This window comes from Chanodichthys erythropterus, chromosome 13 (genome assembly GCF_024489055.1).
Source record: "Chanodichthys erythropterus isolate Z2021 chromosome 13, ASM2448905v1, whole genome shotgun sequence".
In the NCBI taxonomy this organism is placed as follows: domain Eukaryota; kingdom Metazoa; phylum Chordata; class Actinopteri; order Cypriniformes; family Xenocyprididae; genus Chanodichthys; species Chanodichthys erythropterus.
The window spans coordinates 27,350,241-27,374,089 of NC_090233.1; the positions used below are offsets into that span (position 1 = coordinate 27,350,241).

Below are 23,849 nucleotides of genomic sequence, written 5' to 3' on the forward strand. Positions count from 1 at the left end.
AGATCTTGAGGCACGCGTTCCTATTTATTGTCTCACATAAACACACAGGAATAGTGCATTAAAATGTGGCCTTTGGATACTGACAACCACTTCTAATTATACAGAAGGTCATGTCACGCAGTCAGGAGCTGTTTTAAGACACGACAGGTTAAAGTGGTATCCAAGGACTTAGAAAAGTGCAAAGGGAAAAGCAAGTTTTATATAGCGTTTAAGGCTTTTATTATTATTAGGGGCCAAGCACCGAAGGTACTTAGGCACCTATTGTATCTGTTGGCGTTCTTTTTATTTTCGATTCTTCTTCTTCTTCTTCTTCTTCTTCTTCTTCTTCTTCTTCTTCTTCTTCTTCTTCTTCTTCTTCTTCTTCTTCTTCTTCTTCTTCTTCTTCTTCTTCTTCCGCACTTAAAGTCTATGGCAGCCGATTCGAATGCACTATATGACGTCATTTTCCGTCATGAAAATTTTTCGGCCATTTTGAATTTTCTGAAAAACCTACTTTTTCTAACTCCTCCTAGGCCGTTACTCCTATTTTCATGAAAATTTAAACAGATCATCTTCAGACCATGCCGACTAAAAGTTATGGAATTCAAGTTGATTCCTCAAACCGTTTTCGAAAAACACACAAAAGAATTGTACGTAGTGCTTGCAAAAATAGACATGAGGCTGTATATCCGCAACGCTTTATCGTATTCAGACCAAACTTCGAACATGTCATCACAAGCATGACCTAAGGCATCACGCAGCGTTTCGGCGCAGCGCCACCTACTGGTCCGGAAATATGAAAAATCGCTGTTTTTGCTTATAACTTCTGATGGGTTTGTCCAAAAATCATAAATTTGGACTTGTTATATTCGGGGCATCATGCTGAGTCGAATGATATCCAATTTTCCCATATCGGACATTTTGACTGTCGGACATTTTGAATTTTGTATTTTACGAACGCATTAGCGTATCGTTACGAAACTCGGTATGAGTCATCAGGACAATGTCCTGAAGGAGCCTGAGAAGATTCGGACCAGCGCCACCTTGTGGCCAAAAGTTATAACAAAATTTGCAAAAATGCTAATAACTTTTGACTATTTTAACTGATTGTAATGAAACTGGTCTCAGTGGATTCATTGGGTCATGCCGAGAACACAGATATCAAATTTGTCATAGTTGCCTGAACTTCCTGTCTGCCACATTGTTTTTTTTTTTTTTTTTACATTCTTCTTCAAACTCCTCCTAGACTTTTGCTCCAATTTTCACCAAAGTCGAAGCATATCATCTTCAGACCATGCTGACAAAAAGTTATGGATTTCAAGTCGATAAGTCAAACTGTTTTCGTATACCGGAGCAAAGAATTTGAGGTATGATGCAAAACCCAGTCTTGAAGCTGTATCTCTGCAAAGCTTTGACATATTGACACCAAACTCTGCAAGTGTCATTGTCACCTCACTCTGACCATACCACATTAATTTGGTCACAGCACCACCTACTGTTCGAAAGTAATGAACCAGTAAATCCTAATTTTTGCCTAAAATGATCTTAATAGGTGTTTAATTGCTCATTGTTGCAGTTGGTCTGATGCAGTTGGTCTGATGCCGTGTTGGCTGGCTTGTTGTGCCGTTTTTGTGCTTGGCCCCTAATTGCTGCTTGCAGCTATATTTATTATTAATATTGATTTGTTTTTCTTGAATCTGGTAATGTTAAGAGTGACATGAATGACAAACCCTGGAGGTGAAATGGTCAATTGGTGTGGAGCATTTGACAAGTAGCCTTATTCTGTATTCACTACTGGCCATGTCTTGTCCCTCGACTCGCAATTTTATTTATTTATTTATTTTATTTAGGGTTTTTTTTTTTTTTTTTTGCTTTTATTTTGTTTGGTCTTGAGCTGTCCTTGGTTCTAAACGGCCGCATACATTACCAAGTAATGTGTATCTCTGGTCAGGGGGCATTCAATTCAATGCTCTTGAAGTTCTAGGCGCCGTATTAAATCTTTAGATAGCAGTAGTCTTAATACTGTACTTTATGTTTTCCTAGTTCAATTAAATATAAAATATTAAATTAATATAAAATCAAAAAGCAATATCTTAACTTAATTTTGCCACATGTCATTTACTGGTTAAGTTTATAAGAAATGCCACCATTGTGTTTGGGACATTATGTTGAGACTTTGGAAATGTGCATTTCCTGAAGAAAATATTAATTGCAAGGCAGTAAAAGAATAGTGTTTAGCCTAGATAAGCCCAGATTTGAAAATTATAAGATGACTATAAATGTGTAAATATATGCAAAGAAGAAAAGACTAATCACAATTTAGTATGCAAATGTAAGACCAATCATAATCGTTTTTTAACACTGACTCCATTTACATGCACCCTCATAATGCGATTATAATGAGATTTAGGCAATACAGCAATGAATCTTTTCCTCATGTAAACATGATACTTCGATCAAATTGATGCAATTAAGCTCATAATCATAGTAAATATGTGGCATATACCTATTTTAATTGCAATAAACAGGCATTTAGACACTTTAATTGCCTCTATTCGACTTGACCAAAGTGCACATGTGCTTGTGACGCATACAGATGACGTTGTCATGCGCAGAATCGTAAACATAGCGGTAAAGAAGGCATCCCATTTTTTAGTTCATGTTGACAACGTTGTGTGACATGAATTTAATGCAGTATATTGATGGTCGAAAACATTTTAGGTGTGCCACTAAAAAAATTCAGTCTGTGAAATGTGTTTTGCATTCATCTGTCAACAATGTTTCTTTGAGAACTCACCATTACACTGTGCCACGTTTACAAACAATCTGCTGTCAAAATCTCTGAACAAACATATGATTCTCCAATGCGATCCATGACACCACTTGTTCCTGATGCTGGTATCCTTCTAAAATCTCTACAGAAATTAGCAAATGAGCTGTTTAAATGGAACATGTTAAAGCAGTATTTCTTTACTCTTCAGTTTACTCTTCCATTTGTTCTCCTCATGTGCGTGGATACATCAAAACATGGACGGCATCTGTATACTGTATCCAGTGTAGACATTGTCAGTGATTATATTAGTTTCTGTTTGCTTTTGACGCAATGCTCGCATCCGGTGTAGGCAAGTGTCAGCCATTAAGCAAGTGAACGCCTGTGGGTGGGGCCTATGGTGTGATCATGTGAAACTATTTGTCTTGTTCTGGAGACAGATATATTTATGCAAATGCATTTGCTCGTGTGACATCACAAATCCTACAATATCCAAACAATTCATTTTTGGAGCTTGAATAAATTATTATTATTTTTTATTTTTTTTAATGAGCAGGATGTTTTAAGCTATGAAATGTGCGGTACAAAGACCTCATATATGAAAAAGATCACTGCAAATTTGATTTCTCATGTCATGACCCATTTAAAACAGTGGCCAGTAACACACTTACTGCAGTTCATCCTTTATTTTGTGCATGTATTGGTTTGTGAAAGATGGCAGCCATGTCTTATATAGTCTTATATAGCGTCTTATAACACCACTCAAATGCATGTTGCCACAGAAAAGGCAGCAGCAACCACTGCGCCAAAACATATTTTAGTTGAGTTCCATCTGAATAACATTTTTATTTAAAAAACAGAATGCGGAAATTATTTACTGCTATATGTGTTTGAATGGATTTGGGGTTCAATTTATTGCTGTAATAAAGCAAATGTATATTTCCTTAACAGATGCTATAGCCCAAAGCAACTTACAAATAGATGAGTAATTTAACACGAGTAGCCTAAGTAAAATAGAGAGCCATGATGCTGATTAACTCTGACAAGGTAGTTTAAAGTTTTAGCTACTTCAACACACTCAAACTCTTCAGCAAGACTAAAGGTTTGTAATCTGCACACGTGGACAGACCTGTCATGTCCTTTTCCTGTAGTACATCTCATACAGTCTTTATGCTTCCACCAGCGTTCCTTGTTTTCCTCTAGCCTACAAGAGATGGACAGATCAGCGTAATGTTCGTGCGAATGAGTGGAGCTCTCTCGGTTCAGTCCAGGACTTAACTTCAATAATGAATAATCTTTCAGCAGAAATGATTCATATCCATCTCAAGTTTTAAAGAACCCAAAGACTAAAATGTGCCTATGTGAACCATTCTGACTGAGGACATTTGGAATTAGAAATAAAATAAGGTGACACTTTACAGTTGCACTTTACTACATGTACTACAGTAATAACTGTAAATTATGCAGAATTACAAGTAACTAACCCTAAACCAAACCCTAACCACAAATTCTCTAGTAAGTACTGTAGTTAATTAATATTACTCAGAACTTATTTAAGTAAGTAAAATGTAACTACTTCACCTTAAAATAAAGTGTAACCATAAATAATTCTAAGAATCATTCCATGCAAAGTTGCAAGAATTTGTTTTTTAAAAAGTAATCACCAATCACGACCTTTCAGAAGAACAACAAGCTTTTTTAAAACCCTGCAGGCCTGGATGATGACCGTAAGGATTTTGAAAGGCCATGATCTATGGAACCTCATAAATGACTTATTTGAAACACAGCAACAAATAGGCAGCAACGCTCTTAATGGTCACTCATGCACACTATACAAATAGCTTTCCTTGTGTAAAGTGGACTAATAATGTTCAGAGCTGATTCCAGTAGTTTGGTGTTGACATATAAGCTCAATGCTCTAATAAACAAAACATATAAAGATCACACACAAATATGCATTTCTCCTCTGGGAACATACAGTACATACAATATGTAAAATGTAAATATGTATGAAGGACATTAAAAAAAGATAAAAGAGCGAGTCAGATACTAGTAAAGGTGAAGGAAGGAAATTTGACATACACTACTGTTCAAAAGTTTGGTTTAATTAATTTATTTATTTACTTATTTGAGAGAAATTAATACTTTTATTCATTAAGGGGGAATTACATTTATCAAAAGAGACAGTAAAGATGTTTATAATGTTGCAAATGATTTCAGTTTCAAATAAAATGCTCATCTTTTTTGAACTGTATAAAAAATATTAAGCAGCGACTAATGTTACACTAAAAACTGGAGTAATAGCTGCTGAAATTCAGCTTTGCCATCACAGGAATAAATTACATTTTAAAATATATTAAAATAGAAAACAGTTTTTAAATTTTAATAATATTTCACAATATTACTGTTTTTATTGAATCAAATAAATGCATAAGAGACGCCTTACAAAAATATTTAAAAATCTTACCAGCCCCAAACTTTTGAATGGTAGTGTATGTGCACATTGAGTAAATTAATCCAGTCGCCTTTTCCTGCATCAATTTCTGCTCTTTTTTGTTGTTTATGCTAAACACTTCATTATAATGTAATTTTAATTAGGCTGGGCTGATTGTTGATTCCTCAGTGTTCATAATTTAGCAGTTTGTGTGCTAATGGGAAATAACTGATTTAAAATTGGTGCCAGGACTTCAGTCTGCATCTTAAAGTGTGATAATTGGCAATTTTTTTTTAAATGGAAAACATTAGTAAAGGTTTTAAGGTCCTGTGATTGGTCTTTAAAAAAAGTCTCTCTTTGCATTTAAATCTCTGTTTTTTCCTTGCAGTACGAGTTCAAGGCAAAGAGCGTGAAGAAGAAGAAAGTGAGCATAGGGGTCTCTGTAGATGGGGTCAAAGTGGTGCTGCGCAAGAAACCCAAGGCATGTGTCATCAGCCTTATGTGAATATCATTATTCTGTATCAGAATTACAGTCCTAGAAAATAGATGTTTATATTTTTGTCATAATGAGCATCTTCATTAGAGTCTCTGACATTTGCCTTGTTTTGACCTCTAGAGGAAAGAGTGGACGTGGGATGAGAGCAAGATGCTGGTTATGCACGACCCCATATACAGGTGAGACACAGAAAATGAAACGATAAATTTTAGTTTGAACATATGTATTAATATTTAGCCTATGTTTTATTCTTTTTCTCCTCTATTTCCTCTAAGGATCTTCTATGTATCCCATGATTCTCAGGATCTGAAGATTTTCAGCTACATTGCTCGTGATGGATCGAGCAACTCGTTTAGATGCAATGTGTTCAAGTCCAAAAAGAAGGTAGAGCAGTCGCCTTCCACCTAGAAAGAAAAAAAAATCTTTTGTTAGTCTCTTTCTCTGCCCCAGACCAAGGATTAAGATCATGCATGCCATTTTTTTTTTTGGTCCATCTTGTCCTTGAGCGAGTGATGACTTTTGTAGAGGGCCTTAACCTTGATATTCTTCACCCGTTTGTCTCTGCTTTTCCTCTCATTCTTTACCCTTTGCTTTTTTCATAGAACTGTAGTAGCAAATCCCCTAGAATGACAGTATGAACAATAACACAAAGTACAAGAAAAGGATTTTATATGATAAAATCAAGAAAAACATGTCAAAAAAGCTATCCTGCAATACAGTGACCAAAATATTAAAGAAAAAAACTATATAAAAACACATTTTTATAAATATTTTTGGTCATTGTATTGTAGGAATAGATATAAGATATATATATTTTGTATGTCTTGTACATACAAGATTTTCTAAATGTCTCTAAATCTCTATTTTTTCACCTCTCTCTCCCCTGTCAGAGTCAGGCCATGCGGATAGTGCGGACGGTCGGTCAGGCATTTGAGGTGTGCCATAAGCTGAGTCTGCAGCACGCTGAGCTGAATGCAGATGAGCAGCCAGACGGCCCTGCAGACGGCCAAAGCGATCAGTCTGGAGAAGAGCCCAGCCCTGAAGGTGAGACCATGCCATCGCGTCAGAGCATTAATGCCTTAAAACCCATGTCATAATAAAATAAATCAAATCTGTGGAGTACAGCATTTCAGCGATATATGTCATGTGATGTTTGAATGTGTCAGCCATTGTTGTATAAATTGTTTCATCATATTCTTAAAATGCTGCTGTTGTTTACAGGTCGTCAGCTGACAGGGATGGAGCAGGGAATGGATGATGTCACTGGAATGGAGTCTCATTCTACAAAGCTCAGTGAGCAGGCTATGGATGACATTCTTCAAAGCCTGTCAGAGCTCAACATGGTGAAACCTGGACAAACCCATCAGGTGAGAGTGATCTGGAGTATGAGCACGACTGAGTGTTTTTAGTAGAAGACAAGCTCTTGCATCATATCTCCCCACAGACGTCTGTCGAGTATCGCTCGTCAGCTGGAAATTCAGGCTATTTTTAAAGAAAGAGGAAACCCTTTTCACCTCCTCTGTCTTCAGCTTTTTACCCCTGTACCTTGTTCCTCCTTTGGGGTATTCAGTTATACTGTTTGTGATGCTCCAGGCCTGCATATTATTTTCAAAATCTTCATCTGACTTTAAAGGTCCCGTTTTTCGTGTTTTTTTGAAGCTTTGATTGTGTTTATAGTGTGCAATATAACATCTGTTCATGTTTCGCGTGTAAAAAAACACAGTATTTTTCACATAATTTACTTATCTGTATACCGCTGTTTCCACTGTCATAAAAACGGGCTGATGACTTCCTTGTTCTATGAAGTCCCTCCTTCAGAAATACGTAACGAGTTCTGATTGTGCCAGCGGTTCCTGTGTTGTGATTCGACAGCAGCTTAGCGCTCCTTGCCCGGAAAGGTCACGCCTCTTACCATAACGTGTGCTGCACATAGTTTTACATGTGGATTATTGTGGTGTTGTGCCGAATGAACACAAAAGACAATAATTCCCGAGAGACTGAACTCTTTAATCTCCACAAGCAGCGACAGAAAATGTACAACATTAGCACTCACTCAGAAGAGTACTTCATACGGAAAACAGCCATATACATAAACATAGTCCCCTCTTGTGGCCATAATGTGCACTGCAGTCCAACATTAACTATTGCAGTAAGGATACCACAATTATAATTTTCGGGAACCGAGTTAAACATAAATTGTAACCATTGATCTCTAAGTACAGCGTCCCTGGGAAGGCCAAACAAAGGTGATTTGAATTTCATTGAACTTTGAGCTTTAAAATTTTACAGATTTTATTTATACTCTAACAACAACATTACACACTAAAGTTTGAAACATGGGATCACAAAGAACCGGATCTTTAACCACTTATCATTGTCTGAACAGCCTCAGTGAAACAGGGATTTCACATGCTGGAGTGAAATTAGCTAGCAACCCACAAGTAACCTCTATTATTTAAGTTTAAAACCCACTCATTCTGCAAATCTCAGCTGAGTGAGCAGTTTCACAAAATTATAGAAATCATGCTGTTAGGTCAGGATAAGATTTTACTGTATACTGTTTTACTTGTACTTGACTTGTAGTGGTGTGTTTGAGGCGAGCACTAACCCCCTCTGGCACGTCTACGCCAGAAAACAGCACTTGCAAGTTGAGCTGCATCGACCTGACACAATCTCGCCTCGTGTTCACGTTCACGCGAGAGTGACAAAATGCTTTATGGTAATTCAAAAACAATGTATATATTATGACTTTATAAGACAATTTCGAAAATTACCCACCTCCATCGAGTGTACTGTATTTGCAAAACTACTGCGCTGGTGAGCGTTGTAGTCCTTGTAGTCCAGAGCTGCACTTGTGGTATTTATGACAGTGTGATTCACTGAAGGAACCTGTAGGGGGAGCTTCGCAAATCTTAATGAGTTCCGCTTTAAAGGTGGGGTAAGCCATATTTCAAAAACACCAACTGACACCAACAACAAACATGTGCGCTTCATTTTAAATGAAACATTATTTTGTTGCGCGTCAACTGTGATAAACAGACATCCAATCTCTCGCATTGCGTGTAGCCAGCTAGTGAGAGTTGTGTGATTCATATCACCGCTAGAGATTGTGGCGTTTAGTGTCGTTGTTGGTGCACTCTCCTCGCTGGGGTTTGAGACCGACACGGAGCAGGGTTGTTAGGATTGGAAGGTGAGTTTTAGAGGCGGAGCAATGAAGAGAGTGGTGTGTTTGTTTGGGTTGATTCAAATGTCAACAATGTCCAACTGCATTTTTGAAATATGGCTTGCACCTTTAAACTTCGTTACTGTGTTAGTGGAATAGTTTCTATATATTTTTACCTTCCTTGTCAATAGTGTTAATTTCGTCAGACGAGACGAGACGAAATATGTTCGTCAACAACTTTTTTTTTCATGACTAAGACGAGACGATGACAAGACTGCACCACTGTCCAAAAACGCTGACTAAGACTAAATTAACATGCATTATTGTTGACGAAAAAAGACGAGACGAAAATGTTTTGTATAAAATAAAAACTAAGATAAAATCTCTCTTCATTTTCGTCTACAATCGTCTCTGCTTTTTCATCAGCTGTTACGCCTTTAAAATATTCGGAATGAGTTCACGGCTTCGCGCTGTTGCTCAAGTTAAGCCTCGTTGAAGCCTTGTTTACACTGCATGCGTGTGTGGCTCGTTACGGCTCCGGCAAGGTGTTGTTCCGTCTTCTGCGCGATGTCAACTCAAGTTTTTCAACTTCGAATCTCTTGTCGTCAGTTTCTATGTAACATATGAGCGGGAGTTTACACAGGGTGATTATTTTGACTTTGTTTTGTATTTGAGCTGCGCGTCTTGGAGGCGAGGTGCCTATCTTTAGCGAAGCGGCACGTCGAGCCGCTTCTGGGACGCTTCTCAAACGCACCGCAGCGCGGCTGGTGTAAACCAAGCGGCAACCTCCCCCAGTTTCTCGTGAAGCCAATACGGAAGTAACTTAAACTGCGATTCATCGACTGGCCGCTAGGGACAGGCTGCAAAAGGGAGCAGAATCTCATTGACCATCATGTTAAAACAGCCAAGTTTACAACAGAAAAAAACATGCTTACACTCTGGTTCACATTGTGTTGTGGTCTATACTGCTAATTTTGTCCATCATGACAACTCTGAGGGGGGTGAATTTTTTTATAACTCATCCGTTTAAATTATATTAAGCCTTAAAGTTCTGCATAATTAAGGGCGTGGTCACTTGAGTGACAGGTGGATCGGCACTGCTGTCTGTGAGCCGTCATGTTACCTCAGCTAATTCTAGCCGCTGAATTTGGCATCTCAGCCGTGTTTGTGCCTTTTTTCTGGATTATTTTATACAATGTATGGCTTGCTGCATACTCGAGACAGATGTCAGTCTGTGTACATGTGCTGGCATGCGGAACACACGTTGTTGGATCGTCGTGGCATTGGCTAAAAGCTTTGTTCCTGAGATTTAATGACAATACCAGGAGGATATACAACTCCGACAGCACTGCTTGTATATTATAACTAAAACTGCTGCACTATTTTGAAAAATTATACTTTGGACACGTGCTCATTAGTTTGAGAGAACATTTGAGAGTTATAGATATCTGGTACCTATATATGTACGTATAGAGTTTTACATTATAAGCAATGTTTTATGTTTTGAAATGGACATTTTACCCAAGTGCAACGGATTGGATTCATCTCGCAATCTCTATTTCATTAAAGGTATGAAGTCCAAGTTGATTTTTTTTGTGTTATTTGCACACCCCACACAAATGAATTAGCCTACTGGTGTTAGAGCATCTATAACGTTATCTTAAAAAGCACCGTAGATTGACAGTAAACCTTTAGTACTTTCTAATTATATTGTTATCTTTATTAATATTTTAGATAGTATCTAAGATAGATATGCTAGGCGGGCGTGGTTTCAGCAACAAGTCGCATGGGCTCCAACTACGTCCCGCCTCTTTGCCCATTTTCAGTTATCCGTGAGTGACGTGCGGTCACGTGCAGCTAAGATGGCCGCGGCCTCATTTTTGCATCAAAACTGCTGTTCAGAACTCTATGGGTGACGTCACGGACACTACGTCCATATTTTTTACAGTCTATGGTGTAAACACAAGCATTGACTAGAGTGGCGTGCACTGTAAACGAGGCTTTACAGGTCTCATACGCCTGTGGCTGCAACACGAAACTGCTGAACACAAAACACCCAAAGCGAACACGAGTGACGAGCGACGACGACTTGCTAGCTTTTGAATTGTGTTGGTTAAAATAAAATACTCTTCAGAACAGGTTAATCATTTGTGAATGTGTCTCCTAAATCAGAAATTGAAACCCAGACACGTTTAACATTTGCATTCAACAAAAATCTTTCAACAAGTGTATTTTGTCAGGTAATTATGACATTTAACCAATGTTTGAGATATGTGAAACACTTTTTTTACTGAAATGTTTATCAGTAATAATCTCAGTAATAATGTGTTATTTTTAAAAAAAGACTACAATTTTTTGACTAAAACTAGACTAAAATTAAAAGACTTTTAGTCGACTAAAACTTGACTAAGATACCTTGAGTTTTCTTTTGACTAAAACTAGACTAAAATGACGAGACATTTAGTCGACTAAAACTTGACTAACAAAAAAAAGATATGTGAATGACTAAATATGACTAAAACTAACAAGGACATTTGGCACAAGACTAAGACTAAGACTAAATTAAAAATAGGTGACGAAATTAACACTACTTGTCAATGAGTGGGTAGACTGTTGCACTACTGTTACAGTTTTGGGTCGGTAAGATTTTTTACTTTTTTTGAAAGAAGTCTTATGGTTATGCTCTTGTTTGATCAAAAATATAGTAAAACAGTAATATTGTGAGATACCATTAGAACTTAAAATATCTGTTTTCTATTTTATTGTTTTCTGTTTATTCTGTTTTATTCTAATTTATTGCTGTGAATGCAAAGCTGAATTTTCATCAGCCATTACTCCAGTCTTCAGTGTCACATGATCCTTCAGAAATCTAATATGCTGATTTGGTGCTCAAGAAACCGTTCTTATTATTTTAATGTTGAGAACAGTTGTGATGTTTAATACTTTATATATTAATACATTTTTTGATACATGAATGCATCCTACCTGAATAAAAGTATCAGGGCTCTCAAGTTTTGGAGACAGTCAAGAGTGACAGCCCTGAAGTATATTGTTTTTTCAAAACAAAATCTTACTGACCCAAAACTTTTGACTGTATATTTTGCATATTTCTAAAGTAAATGAAAGAAAAACCTACATTAATTAAATGCATTTAAACACACATTTAAACAAATTATTACAACAAATATTACCATTATATATAAATATTTTTAAAACAATACTATAATATATTATTATTTATAGTTATTATTATTTATACTTTTTTATTTATACATTACTACAGTAATGAGATTTAGGGGTAGGGGATGTTTAATTGTTATTAAAAACAAAAAAGAAAACTGGCCATTCAGGATTAGGATGGCTGCAGGTCCTGTTCATAAGTTCATACAGTATACAAGGATTATTAAATAAGGTCAAACTTATATATTAAATAAGATCAAACAAAAAATGTTTAATGTTTGATATCTCTCTGCCATTCATTACAGAAATTCCCAGTGCAGACAGCCAGAAAGCAGATAATGCATTCATTCATTTTACATGTATTCATTTAGCAGCAGTCCATTCATAATGGATTCATGTGTTCGTTGTCAAACATCAAAGATCCAGTGGTATTCCATTAGCTTTGTAGCTGACATTCATGACAAATGGATCTACTGGAGGATAAAAGAAGACAGAATGGGAACATTCATTGTTGCAGCTTCCTTTTTATCCATTTTTTTCCCCTCTTTTTTTCTTTTTAAAATGTAGTATTGGTATCACTTTGCCATCCTGCTTATGGAAGATATTTCTTTGTGCACATTGGAGATAACTGACATGAAAAGTCTGTTTCATATTGGCAGTTTTTCTTAATTTTGCAAACATCCTGCTCACTCCATCCTCTGTCTCTCCTCCCTCTGATATACCCCTAAAATTAAACCTCCAGCTCCTTCTAGTGGTTAACATTAAACGGTGCACAGAAAGAGTAATTGTGTTATTTCCTTAGCTGCTTTCAAATGGAATTAAGATGTATCATGTTTGGCAACAACATGCTAAAAAAATGTCTTTAAATCTTCTGTCTTTCAATGTATTAAGGTTTGTGTGAGGGTAGGGTTTAGGGGTGAAGAGAGAAAATATCATTAGGTGAGAAAGCAGAGAGTGTTTTGCTGTTCAAATCCCTAGAGCCATGTCTCGGTCTCAGTCCCTGTCATGACAGACAAGGTAAAGCTACTTAGAGAAAATTAGTGTGTGTGTGTGTGTGTGTGTGTGTGTGTGTGTGTGTGTGTGTGTGTGTGTGTGTGTGTGTGTGTGTGTGTGTGTGTGTGTGTGTGTGTGCGCGCACCTGGTAAATCCACCATTATGGGACCATACCCCCCCCCCCCTTTTTTTTTTTTAAATAGCTTTATGTGTACATGCACCTCTTTTTATGAAAATTGATGCTCTTTTATGCACTTGGATTGTCCTTTGCTTCTGTGGATCCATATATTAAAGTGCTCTTAAAGGGATAGTTCACCCAAAAATGAAAACTTTGTCATTTATTACTCACCCTCATGTTGTTCCACACCCGTAAGACCTTCATTCATCTTCAGAACACAAATGAAGATATTTTTGATCAAATCCAATGGCTCAGTGAGGCCTCCATTGCCAGCAAGATAATTAACACTTTCAGATGCCCAGAAAGCTACTAAAGACATATTTAAAACAGTTCATGTGACTACAGTGGTTCAGCCTTTAATGTTATAAAGCAATGAGGATACTTTTTGTGTGCCAAAAAAAACAAATAAGGACTTTATTCAACAATATCTAGTGATGGGTAATTTAAAAACACTGCTTCATGAAGCTTCAGTGCTTTATGAATCTTTAGTTTCGAAAGCGGTTTGGAGCATCATCAAACTGCCAAAGTCATGTGATTTCAGTAAACGAAGCTTCGTAACGTCATAAGTGTTTCGAAATTCCAATGGTTCACCACTTGGGGGCGTGACTTTGGCAGTTTGATATATGCTCCGAACCACTGATTCAAAACAAAAGATTTGTAAACTTTGAAGCTTAATGAAGCAGTGTTTTGAAATCACACTTCACTAGATATTGTTGAATAAAGTAGTTATTTTGTTTTTGTTTTTTTTTGATGCATGAAAAGTATTCTCGTTGCTTCATAAATATGTCTTTAGTAGCTGGGCATCTAAAAAATGTTAATTATCATGCTGGCAATGGAGGCCTCGTTGAGCCATTAGATTTGATCAAAACTATCTTAATTTGTGTTTCGAAGATGAACGAAGGTCTTGCGGGTGTGGAACGACATGACGGTGAATAATTAAAGCTGCAGTCCGTAACTTTTTTTGATTAAAAATGATCCAAAATCAATTTTTGAGCAAGTACAAAACCAGCCAGTTCAAAACTATCTCATTATCTTAGCTCAATTTATTGTAGACCTAATGCTTTTTTCCTCAGTTGGTCAGAACAAAAATGGCAGAAATTTTACTTACTTGTTCAGATGATATTTTCCAGTGAAAATTCTTATATTGGTCATACTTTCTAGACGTACAATCTGTGATTCTGAAGTTAAGTATCCACTGAAAGCAAGCATTAGATTCATCCACTCTTACGAGCTGTGCCGACGCACGTACAGATATCTATTCCGCATATGTCTGCAATTGCAGGTTTCAAACAAGAGATGGCAACAAAGAGGAAATGACAGCTTTAATGACAGAATTTAAATTTTTGGGTGAACTAACCATTTAAAGTAAATACGTGCACTCACACAAATTAATTAACCCTTTATGCACTCTCAAAGCAAGTGTTCTCACTTGTAGTCCTCACTTGTTAACTAGTCTTAATTTTTATTAAGGAAAACTAGGATGAAAATGTTTGTTGACAAACTTTTTTGCATTAATAAGACAAGGTGACGACGAGAGAACACTGACATCATTAAACACTAACTGTGACTATCAACAATATTGTCAACAAATGGGCAAGACTAAAATGTTGTTTAAAAAAAAACTCTTAACCAACATCATGGGTGCCAGATGTCAAAATTTTAAATCTCCCAATTACAGCTTTTGTCTTAAATATATACACTATTTGGAATTTATTCATTAAAAATAAACTAAAATCCCAGACATTTTAGTCAACTAAAACTTGACTAGACAGAAACGTGACTGGTTGACTAAATATGATAAAAGTTTAATATATAACTTAGACTAAATTTAAAAATAGCTGACAAAAGAGTTGATGTTTCACAGGAAAAAAATGTTTCAGGAAGCAAATAGTGTGTTAACTTTTTTTTTTCCTCTTCTCTCTCTTACTCTCATTTTCCATCTCAGTCTTTACAAGACCTGGAGGGTGTCTCTCTCTACACACTATCCCCGAGCAGCCCTTGCTCTCCTACTCTCACACCTTTGGCCACCCAACACCACCTGCAGTTACTCCAACAACAGCTGCTACAGCAGCAACAACAAACACAGATCGCTGTAGCACAGGTAAGATGTTGCTTCTACCCTTTCCTTACACTTGGAGGCGCTACAACTCCATAGAAAATGCAGCCATTGATTTCATATTTTCAGGCAGTTTGACAATCATTTGCTCTCCACCCAGAGAACAGATTTTCTCCACAACCCTTTTCATTTCTCTCTGGTGAAATTATTTCTAATAACCTTTGTTAAAAAGCACTCACATACCCTATAAGCCCAAATCATTTACCATAACCAGAAGAAGCAAACATAAATATAGGGAAGGAGACAGAACAATGCTGATACAGTCAATCATCATCTTCATGCATTTGCTTGTTCATTTATTGAGTCATTTTTGTCATTCTGTCTCAGACTAATGATATTTGTTCTCATTTGGGATACTGTATAAGGTTCAGATGATGTTACGGTTATAATGTCCTGTGTGAGAGAGAGGAAGTTGATGTGCTCTCAGCTCTGATTCAGCACAGTCATGCTACTGCATAGCAATAGCTTGGAAAAAGAGATTGATGTACGTTCACCACCCACCCAGAGAAAAATGATATTGCTCAGAGGTTGCTCTTTCATATCTCAGGGGACTTAATACAGTTTTTTACTGTAGCTTCCTTTAGGTATCAACCTTGTTTCAGATGTTTCTCCTAAAATTCCCTAGAAAATGTCTTATCAAATGAGACAAAATGAATGTGGATAGCAGCTTATTTTTAAATCTTTGAAGTTTGATTGCAGTTTTTAAACAAAGTTTAAAGGGTTAGTTCACCCAAAAATGAAAATAATGTCATTTCTCACCCTCATGCCGTTCCACACCCCTAAGACCTTTGTTAATCTTCAGAACACAAATTAAGATATTTTTGTTGAAATCCGATGGCTCAGTGAGGCCTCCATAGCCAGCAATGACATTTCCTCTCTCAAGATCCATTAATGTACTAAAAACATATTTAAATTGGTTCATGTGAGTACAGTGGTTCAATATTAATATTATAAAGCAACGAGAATATTTTTAGTGCGCCAAAAAAAACAAAATAACTTATAGTGATGATCGATTTCAAAACTCTGCTTCAGGAAGCTTCGGAGTGTTATGATTCTTCTGTGTCGAATCATGATTCGGATCGCGTGTCAAACCGCCAAACTGCTGAAATCACATGACTTTGTTGCTCAGAACCACTGATTCGACACACTGATTCATTTGTGCTCCAAAGCTTCCTGAAGCAGTGTTTTAAATCGGCCATCACTTAATAAATCTTTATTTTATTTTTTTTGGTGCACCAAAAATATTCTCATCTCTTTATAATATTAATATTGAACCACTGTACTCACATGAACTGATTTAAATATGATTTTAGTACCTTTATGGATCTTGAGAGAAGAAATGTCATTGCTCCCTATGCAGGCCTCACTAAGCCATTGGATTTCAACAAAAATATCTTAATTTGCGTTCCGAACGGCATGTGGAACGGCATGATGGTGAGTAATAAATGACAGAATTTTTATTTTTGGGTGAACTAACCCTTTAAGATAAGCTAATACAAGTAAAAATCAAGATATTATAAATCATATTTCTTATTTTAATTAGTTTCCTTAACAAATGCCATTTTTGTATTTAAGAATGCAGGCTACTCATGATTCGACAACCTGCATACTACATGAGGGAATTTTAAATTCATTTTGTGATGTCAAATGAAAATTTAAAATTATAGATAATTAGATTTTTTTTTTTATTATAAATATATGAACAAATCATACATATACATTTTGTCAAGCTTTGTAAAATTTTTATTGGGAAATTTCTATTTGTAAGTTTAAAAAAAATAATAAACTTGTATTATTATTTTATTTAATTATTTGATTATTTTGCCACTCCTAGTTTCTTTAAATAAAAAGTTTGAAAATGAGCAGCTTTGTCATTATAGCAGACGTATCAGAAATATCTTCAAATATTGTCATTGACAGTAGGGGGCCTTGAAGGCAAAACATTGGAGAACCACTGCTGTAGAGGAGATTCCTGGGGTGCTCTCTATTTATCTTGGTGTTATTATGGGAAACTGAGATATTAAAGAGATCTTGTTTTCTTTTCTGAGGGCTGAACCTCCCAAACATCCAAGCCAACAAAATAAAAGTCTCTTTCATTATGCAGGAAACCATTTTAGATTCCTTGAAAATTATTGATTAACATTTTTGAATAAAAAATAAATTATTGATTAAGTTAGAAGTTAGAGAAGGACTGGGATTACTTGATCTAAGATTCATTTCACTCACTGTAATATTCTACTTGTAAGTCATTTTGTGATTCCCTAGTCTTGACTGAGCGTGTCCCTGCTGTAGGTGCAGCTTCTAAAGGATCAGCTGGCTGCAGAGACGGCTGCCCGCATGGAGGCGCAGGCCAGAACTCACCAGCTGCTGCTGCAGAACCGAGACTTACTGCAACATACAGCCCTGCTGGTGAAACACCTCAACCAACTGGAGATCAGAGTCAGTGGAGCCACACAGAGTAAGACACAAATGTGCAAACACAACACTATCTATAATCCTGAAAGGAGTCACTCCCACAGAGCACTGCAAATGATCTAATAAAATTAGTCTCGCTACAACAAATAAAATATTTGAATATTTTGCAATATTTCATATTATAACTGTATTTTTCAAATTGAACTTCTCTTAAAAACATTAATAAAGCTTACCTACCCAAACTTTTGAAGGTTAGTGCATATATTAAAGAGAATTTAAACACATGTTTTGTTTTGGCTTTTTTTTTAATAAATTGTTTGTCTACTAAATAAATTTATTTTTTGTGGTTTCTGAAAATGTGATTTTGCTTAAAGCATTAGTTCACTTTCAAATGAAAATTAGCCCAAGCTTTACTCTCCCTCAAGTCATCCTAGGTGTATATGACTTTATTCTTTCTGATGAACACAGTCGGAGAAATATTAATAAATATCCTGACGCATCTGAGCTTTATAATGGAAGTGAGCGAGAATGAACAAGTATGGGCTGAAGAAAGTGTCTCCATCCACATCCATCCATCCATCATAAACGTAATCCACACAGCTTCGGGGGGGTTAATAAAGGCCTTCTGAAGCGAAGCAATAAATTTATGTAAAAAAAAAAGATAGAGAAAGACCGCCTTCCGTATTCAACGCACGAAGAAAGTGTAAAACTTTCGCAGTTCAAAAAGCTTACACTGTGTCCTACGCCTTCCCTATTCAACTTACAGGTAAAGCTTAACTGACCCAACAGCCATTTACACTTTCTTCGTAACTTGAATACGGAAGGCGGTCTGGCAGAAGTTAGCTATTTTACTTCATAACTTGTTAAATATGGATATTTTTTTACACAAACGCATCGCTTCACTTCAGAAGGCTTTTATTAAATTTGATCTCTGAGCTAGTTGGTTTGGTTCATAGCTAAGAAACTTTTTATTTAAGATTTTTCAACAAAGAAAATGAATGGGATTGGGAAAATACTTCCAGAACCCAGGCTGCTGAAAAAGTGGGCGGTCAGTGTTGCACACTATTACATTCATAGACACACACATTGTTTTTTGGCAGGCTGGGATGTTATTGAGTTGGTTGGTTTACAATAATCTATTACAAAGTTTAGTGCAGGAATTTATTGGGATTGATTCTTCAGCAATGGGCTCCTTGCCGACTTTCACTCTGAGAGAGAAGGAGAGAGAAAGTATGCATAAGCTTATGCTTGGTGCAGTGGTGGTGATGTACTGACTGATTGCTGTGATCTGTCATCTGGAGAGTTATTGAAATTTTCTGTCACCATTATGCCCTTTAGTGTCTGTCATTAAGGGGCTACTGTATGGTCAGTCTCCCAATAGCTGATTTTTACATTCAGTATGGCATGCCCTATTTTTTCAGGTTGGCTATTAAGACTTTTTTTACTTTATGCCTCAAATTTGAATTTCTCTCTTCTAGAAGAAGACTCACCATGGAGTAGTGTGCCCACTCGATCTCTCTCTCTCAACCTGAAGAACCTCTACACTCCTTGCTCAGACCAGCCTGTCACCTCCACTCCAGTAGGACAGCCAGAAAACCCTCCTGTGTCCTCCCACGCTGAGTCGTACCTCAATCTGCTCAACCTGCGTGGTGCTCCCACCATTACAGCCAACAGGAATCCAGCAAGAAGTGAAGTTGGAGTGGATGCAGCGAGGAAGGAAATTGCTAAGCTAGAAACTCGGAATTCAGCGGCACTTGATGACAGGTGAAGACACAAGACAGTAGCACTTAAAGGATTAGTTCACTTTCAAATAAAATTTTCCTGATAATTTACTCACCCACATCATCCAAGATGTTCTTGCCTTTCTTTTTTCAGTCGAAAAGAAATTAAGGTTTTTGATGAAAACATTCCAGGATTATTCTCCTTATAGACTTCAATGGTCTCCGAACAGTTGAAGATCGAAATCACAGTTTCAGTGCAGCTTCAAAGGGCTTTAAACGATACCAGACGAGGAATAAGGGTCTTATCTAGCGAAACGATTGAGAAAATACAAACGTATATGCTTTATAAACACAAATGATGGCCTTGCAAGTGCTTCCGCTTTCCGTATTCTTCAAAAAGCTTACGCTGTATTACGCTTCCCTATTCAACTTACGGAACGAACGCGGCGCCTGTGGAATGGAATAATAATAATTAGATAACTGTTTCAGCATATTACAGTGGTTTTCAAAAGGTCATGTGACAATGAAGAGTAATGGCAAAGAGTATAGAATAACACAAGACGTGTCACTCGTATTGTTTTGAATGAGAGAAATTGGTAACGCGCAATATGGCGGAATAAGTCCCGCCTTCTAAATAAGAGCCAATCGCCGACTGGTAAAGTCATCGCGTCACTTCAGTGGCCGTTAGAATCACCGGTTTCTATAGAAACAATCAGACGCGCGCCTCCGAAGAGACGCGCATTTAGGTCTGCATATGCGCATTAGCTTGATCCAGCCTGAAAAATACAGTTTTTTTGTCATGATTCGAGCGTTTAGAAACTAAATTTATGAGCCGGTTGTTGTTAGATTTCATTGGTGATTTTAAATATGAAATTTAATTGTAAGGTTGGCGAACAGTTTTGAAGAATTTGATGTTTCCCCATTCAAAGAGATAGGGCATGATGCCCAGGATGCCCGAGAGGCGTTTCAAAGATGGCCGCCGAGTGAAATGACTTGTCTTAAAGGGACTTTGGTAATGGCTGCTAAAAATTCAGCTTAAATATGACATTTTAAAATATATTAAAATAGAAAACTGGTATTTTAAATTGTACTAATAATTCACAATATTACTGTTTTTACTGTATTTTGATCAAATGGTGAGCATAATAGATTTCTTTCTAAAATCCTCCCCCAAAAAGAAAAGGAATCTGGCAAAAAATGAGATCAGGAAGTGCAGAAAGGCAATGTTAGAGCGCTTTTGATTGCGTTGAAAGTTTCCTTTTTCTTAGTCAGTGAAATTGCTCCTTTCCGATCTGTAATTTAAACATACTGTCGGTTAGATCTGAAATTTAAGCTGCAACATCTGGACAAAATAATCACACAGTGTGTCAGTTTATGGAACAGAGTAGAGCAGCACCAAAACAAACCCAGTAACACAACAGAAAAAAGTTAGTGAGAGTCAGACATTATGGATCTCAGACTCTCCAAAATGTTGAAAACGAGCCAATGTTTATGTTTGTGAAGATTTGACTTTTTTACCACATTTGGCTGGTGTTTGGGTTTTCTTAAACTAGTTCACATACTCCCACCTCTTCTCTGATCTCCTCCTTTCCTCTCTCCTCTGTCTCTGCACTCCATACAGACAGCAGACTTTTTGGAATGGATATTGGTTGTGAGCAATGTAAACAAATCTAATGAAAGTGTATTAGAAGGCGGAGAGCAAACTTTCCACTCTGACTTCTGGCAGACAGGTTTCCTTGAACAGTAATGGAAAATGTTGACCTTTGTTTGAGCACTGCACATTCATTGCTCTCTGAATGTGGTTAGCACCTACGGGAAACAGTTGTTGAGCTTTGCAGCACACGCGTTCACCCAAAAACATTCCTTCTTTATCACTTCTCCTGCTAGTTGGAGAGGTTTTGTTGCTTTGATTAGGTGTCTTGGTTAGTTGTTTGTCTTAGATGGCTCTATTTTCTGTAGCAAAAAGATTGTGAATATATATGTGTTTTTGTGCTCGTATACATATGTGCTTGCTTGTCAATTTCTGTGTGTGTGTGTGTGTGTGTCTACAAATGTATTCAAGAGTATGTGTGCGTCTGTCTGGGAGAGTGATTTATTTCACAATTATCCGTGTCCCTGTGGATAGCTGCAGTCTCTCCCACACAGAAAACATTAATTTTCACACTTTATTAGAGCAATTTAGAGCTTGTAGAACACCTCACACACACAAGCATACAAACACCTACTGATTTGTTTATATACACTAACAACACACTCACAGGTCCAGGGAAAGACTCACACTCACATCATGAACGATTTGCTGTGGAAATACATAAATTAGCATAGCATGTATTGTTTTTATTATGCGTTATGCATATTATGGTCAGAAGGAAAGTTCTGGGTGAGGCTGAGTTCTGGTTTTTTGTTGTAGCCGAAAGTTCAAAGCCAGCCCAGCACTAAATCCAACTGCATTTTATGAAAGGAAAGCATAAAGACTTCTGACTAGACTTGTTTTGAAAGACAATACTCATTGCACTTACCAAAATGAGCTTGGGTACAGACAGGCAACACTACACATGGGCTTTACCGTATATTCACAAATGAACTAGCAAGACAAAGGTGGATTTAATCAGGGCATATGCAGGAAATACTTATGGCTGTGTTCAGAATGGAATGCTAATAACTGCTTACTGTATATACTGTGTGTGTGCAGTATATGAAACTACCATAAACCTTTCAATGTAAAACACTACATCAATCTCAAATGACCTCATGATCATGACCACATTTACCTGAAATTCATTCTCTATTCACTGGTTAATGCTTTTTACTTTTTTCTAATATCTCCCAGAGAATATCTGATGTGAACATGATATTAGTCCATAGTCCCATTAGTCCCATTACTCCATACAGTAAATACATATTCAGTTATGGTAGATATTCAAAACAAGGTGATGACTCAAAATGAATACAGCTGTCTTTGATTTTGTCTCTGATTTCTAAACTGAAATATTTGGGGCTTGACCTTGTTGTGGTTAGTTGTAGCAATCAGGTTAACATTTTTACATGCTACTTTCATAATCAGAATATTAATGCTGTGCAGTTTTTGGGGTTTGTAAGATGTTTTTATTAAGACATTAATACTTTTATTTAGCAAAGACACATGAAATTGATCAAAAGTGAAAGTAAAGACATGTATAATGTTACAAAAGCTTTCTATTTCAAATAAATGCTGTTCTTTTCTCTTTTTATTTATCATGGAATCCTGAAAAAAAAATGTTTCCAAAAAAATATATATATATATTCACAATACATAATTACATAAATATTACACAGGAATAAATTACATCTCTTATTTTCTATAGTAATGTTATTTCATCATTAACATTATAACATTAAAAAAAACATTTAAAGGATAGTACATTATACTATTATAGACAGAGAGAGATGAACTTAAAATGACTTAAATATGCAGGGTCTGTGTACGTTTTGATCATTTAATTTCCTATTTGGAATTGAATAATGAGAAATGAAAAGACTGCTCGTATATTAGTTTTTTTCCTTTTTCGTTTAGTTTAAAAAATGGAGAGTGAAATTTCAGCTCAATTTTTCGTTTATGGTTTACAGATTTATGACTTTGATATTTCATTCACACATGTGGTTGGCATTGAAACACCCCTTTCATCTGATTGGTCAAACCCGACGTCTTCAGTACAGCCTTAATTCTGTCAGGTAGAATAAGAGTACGACACACTGACAATCCCACTGTAATAAGCTTTTGTCACCATACGACCCACCAGTTTGTACAGTTCATTTAACTTGCTGGACAGTATGCAGTCTATGAGTTGTATACTCCAAACTATACAACGCAGTATATGCCAAAACTCTAGAAACTCTAGAAACTATACTATAGAAACTGTCAGACAGGACTTCAGTGTGTCATGTCATGTGTGTGTCTGCTGGAGCTCAGTGTGTGTCTCGCAGTGACTCCTCACTATGACTGTGGTTTTATGCACCTGCCCATCATTTGTTCATTTATCTGTCACTCCTGTCGCGTTAATGTCAGCGTGAACTCATCTGCTGGAGTTGGAATCTGTCCATCCCTCTAGTCCCAGTCATAAGGGCCATCTCTTTTCTTTCTTTATTGCTTTGAAACTCCTCACTTCTTGCTCCCCTCTGTTCATGTCCTGTCTGTTCTTTTATCCCTCTCTACATGTGCTATTGCTTATTTATTATCTGCTCATCCAGAAACTGTCTCTGCTGACTTTTTAGATGAATTCAGCGCTGTGGGTCACAGTCAATTTTCATGGCCTCGTGATCTTGTGCTTGTTTGTGTGTCCATTTGTGTGTTTGTGTTAATGTGAGGAGGGATGAATGCATGGATGGATTTAATGTCATGGATTAGCCTATCTGCTGTTGTATTGA

At 36.7% G+C, this 23,849-nt stretch overlaps 1 protein-coding gene across 3 annotated transcripts in view; it reads left to right on the forward strand.

The window, feature by feature from the left end:
• si:dkey-34e4.1 (carboxyl-terminal PDZ ligand of neuronal nitric oxide synthase protein) overlaps nt 1–23,849 on the forward strand; it is a 54,932-nt gene that overhangs the window by 20,521 nt on the left and 10,562 nt on the right. For all 3 annotated transcript variants that reach the window (XM_067407151.1, XM_067407153.1, XM_067407152.1), the window contains exons 3-10: nt 5,572–5,664; nt 5,800–5,858; nt 5,955–6,063; nt 6,570–6,723; nt 6,901–7,046; nt 15,139–15,294; nt 17,602–17,767; nt 19,203–19,488. In XM_067407151.1, the coding sequence (XP_067263252.1) occupies nt 5,572–5,664; nt 5,800–5,858; nt 5,955–6,063; nt 6,570–6,723; nt 6,901–7,046; nt 15,139–15,294; nt 17,602–17,767; nt 19,203–19,488 (1,169 nt within the window). The remainder of the gene's footprint in view (nt 1–5,571; nt 5,665–5,799; nt 5,859–5,954; nt 6,064–6,569; nt 6,724–6,900; nt 7,047–15,138; nt 15,295–17,601; nt 17,768–19,202; nt 19,489–23,849) is intronic.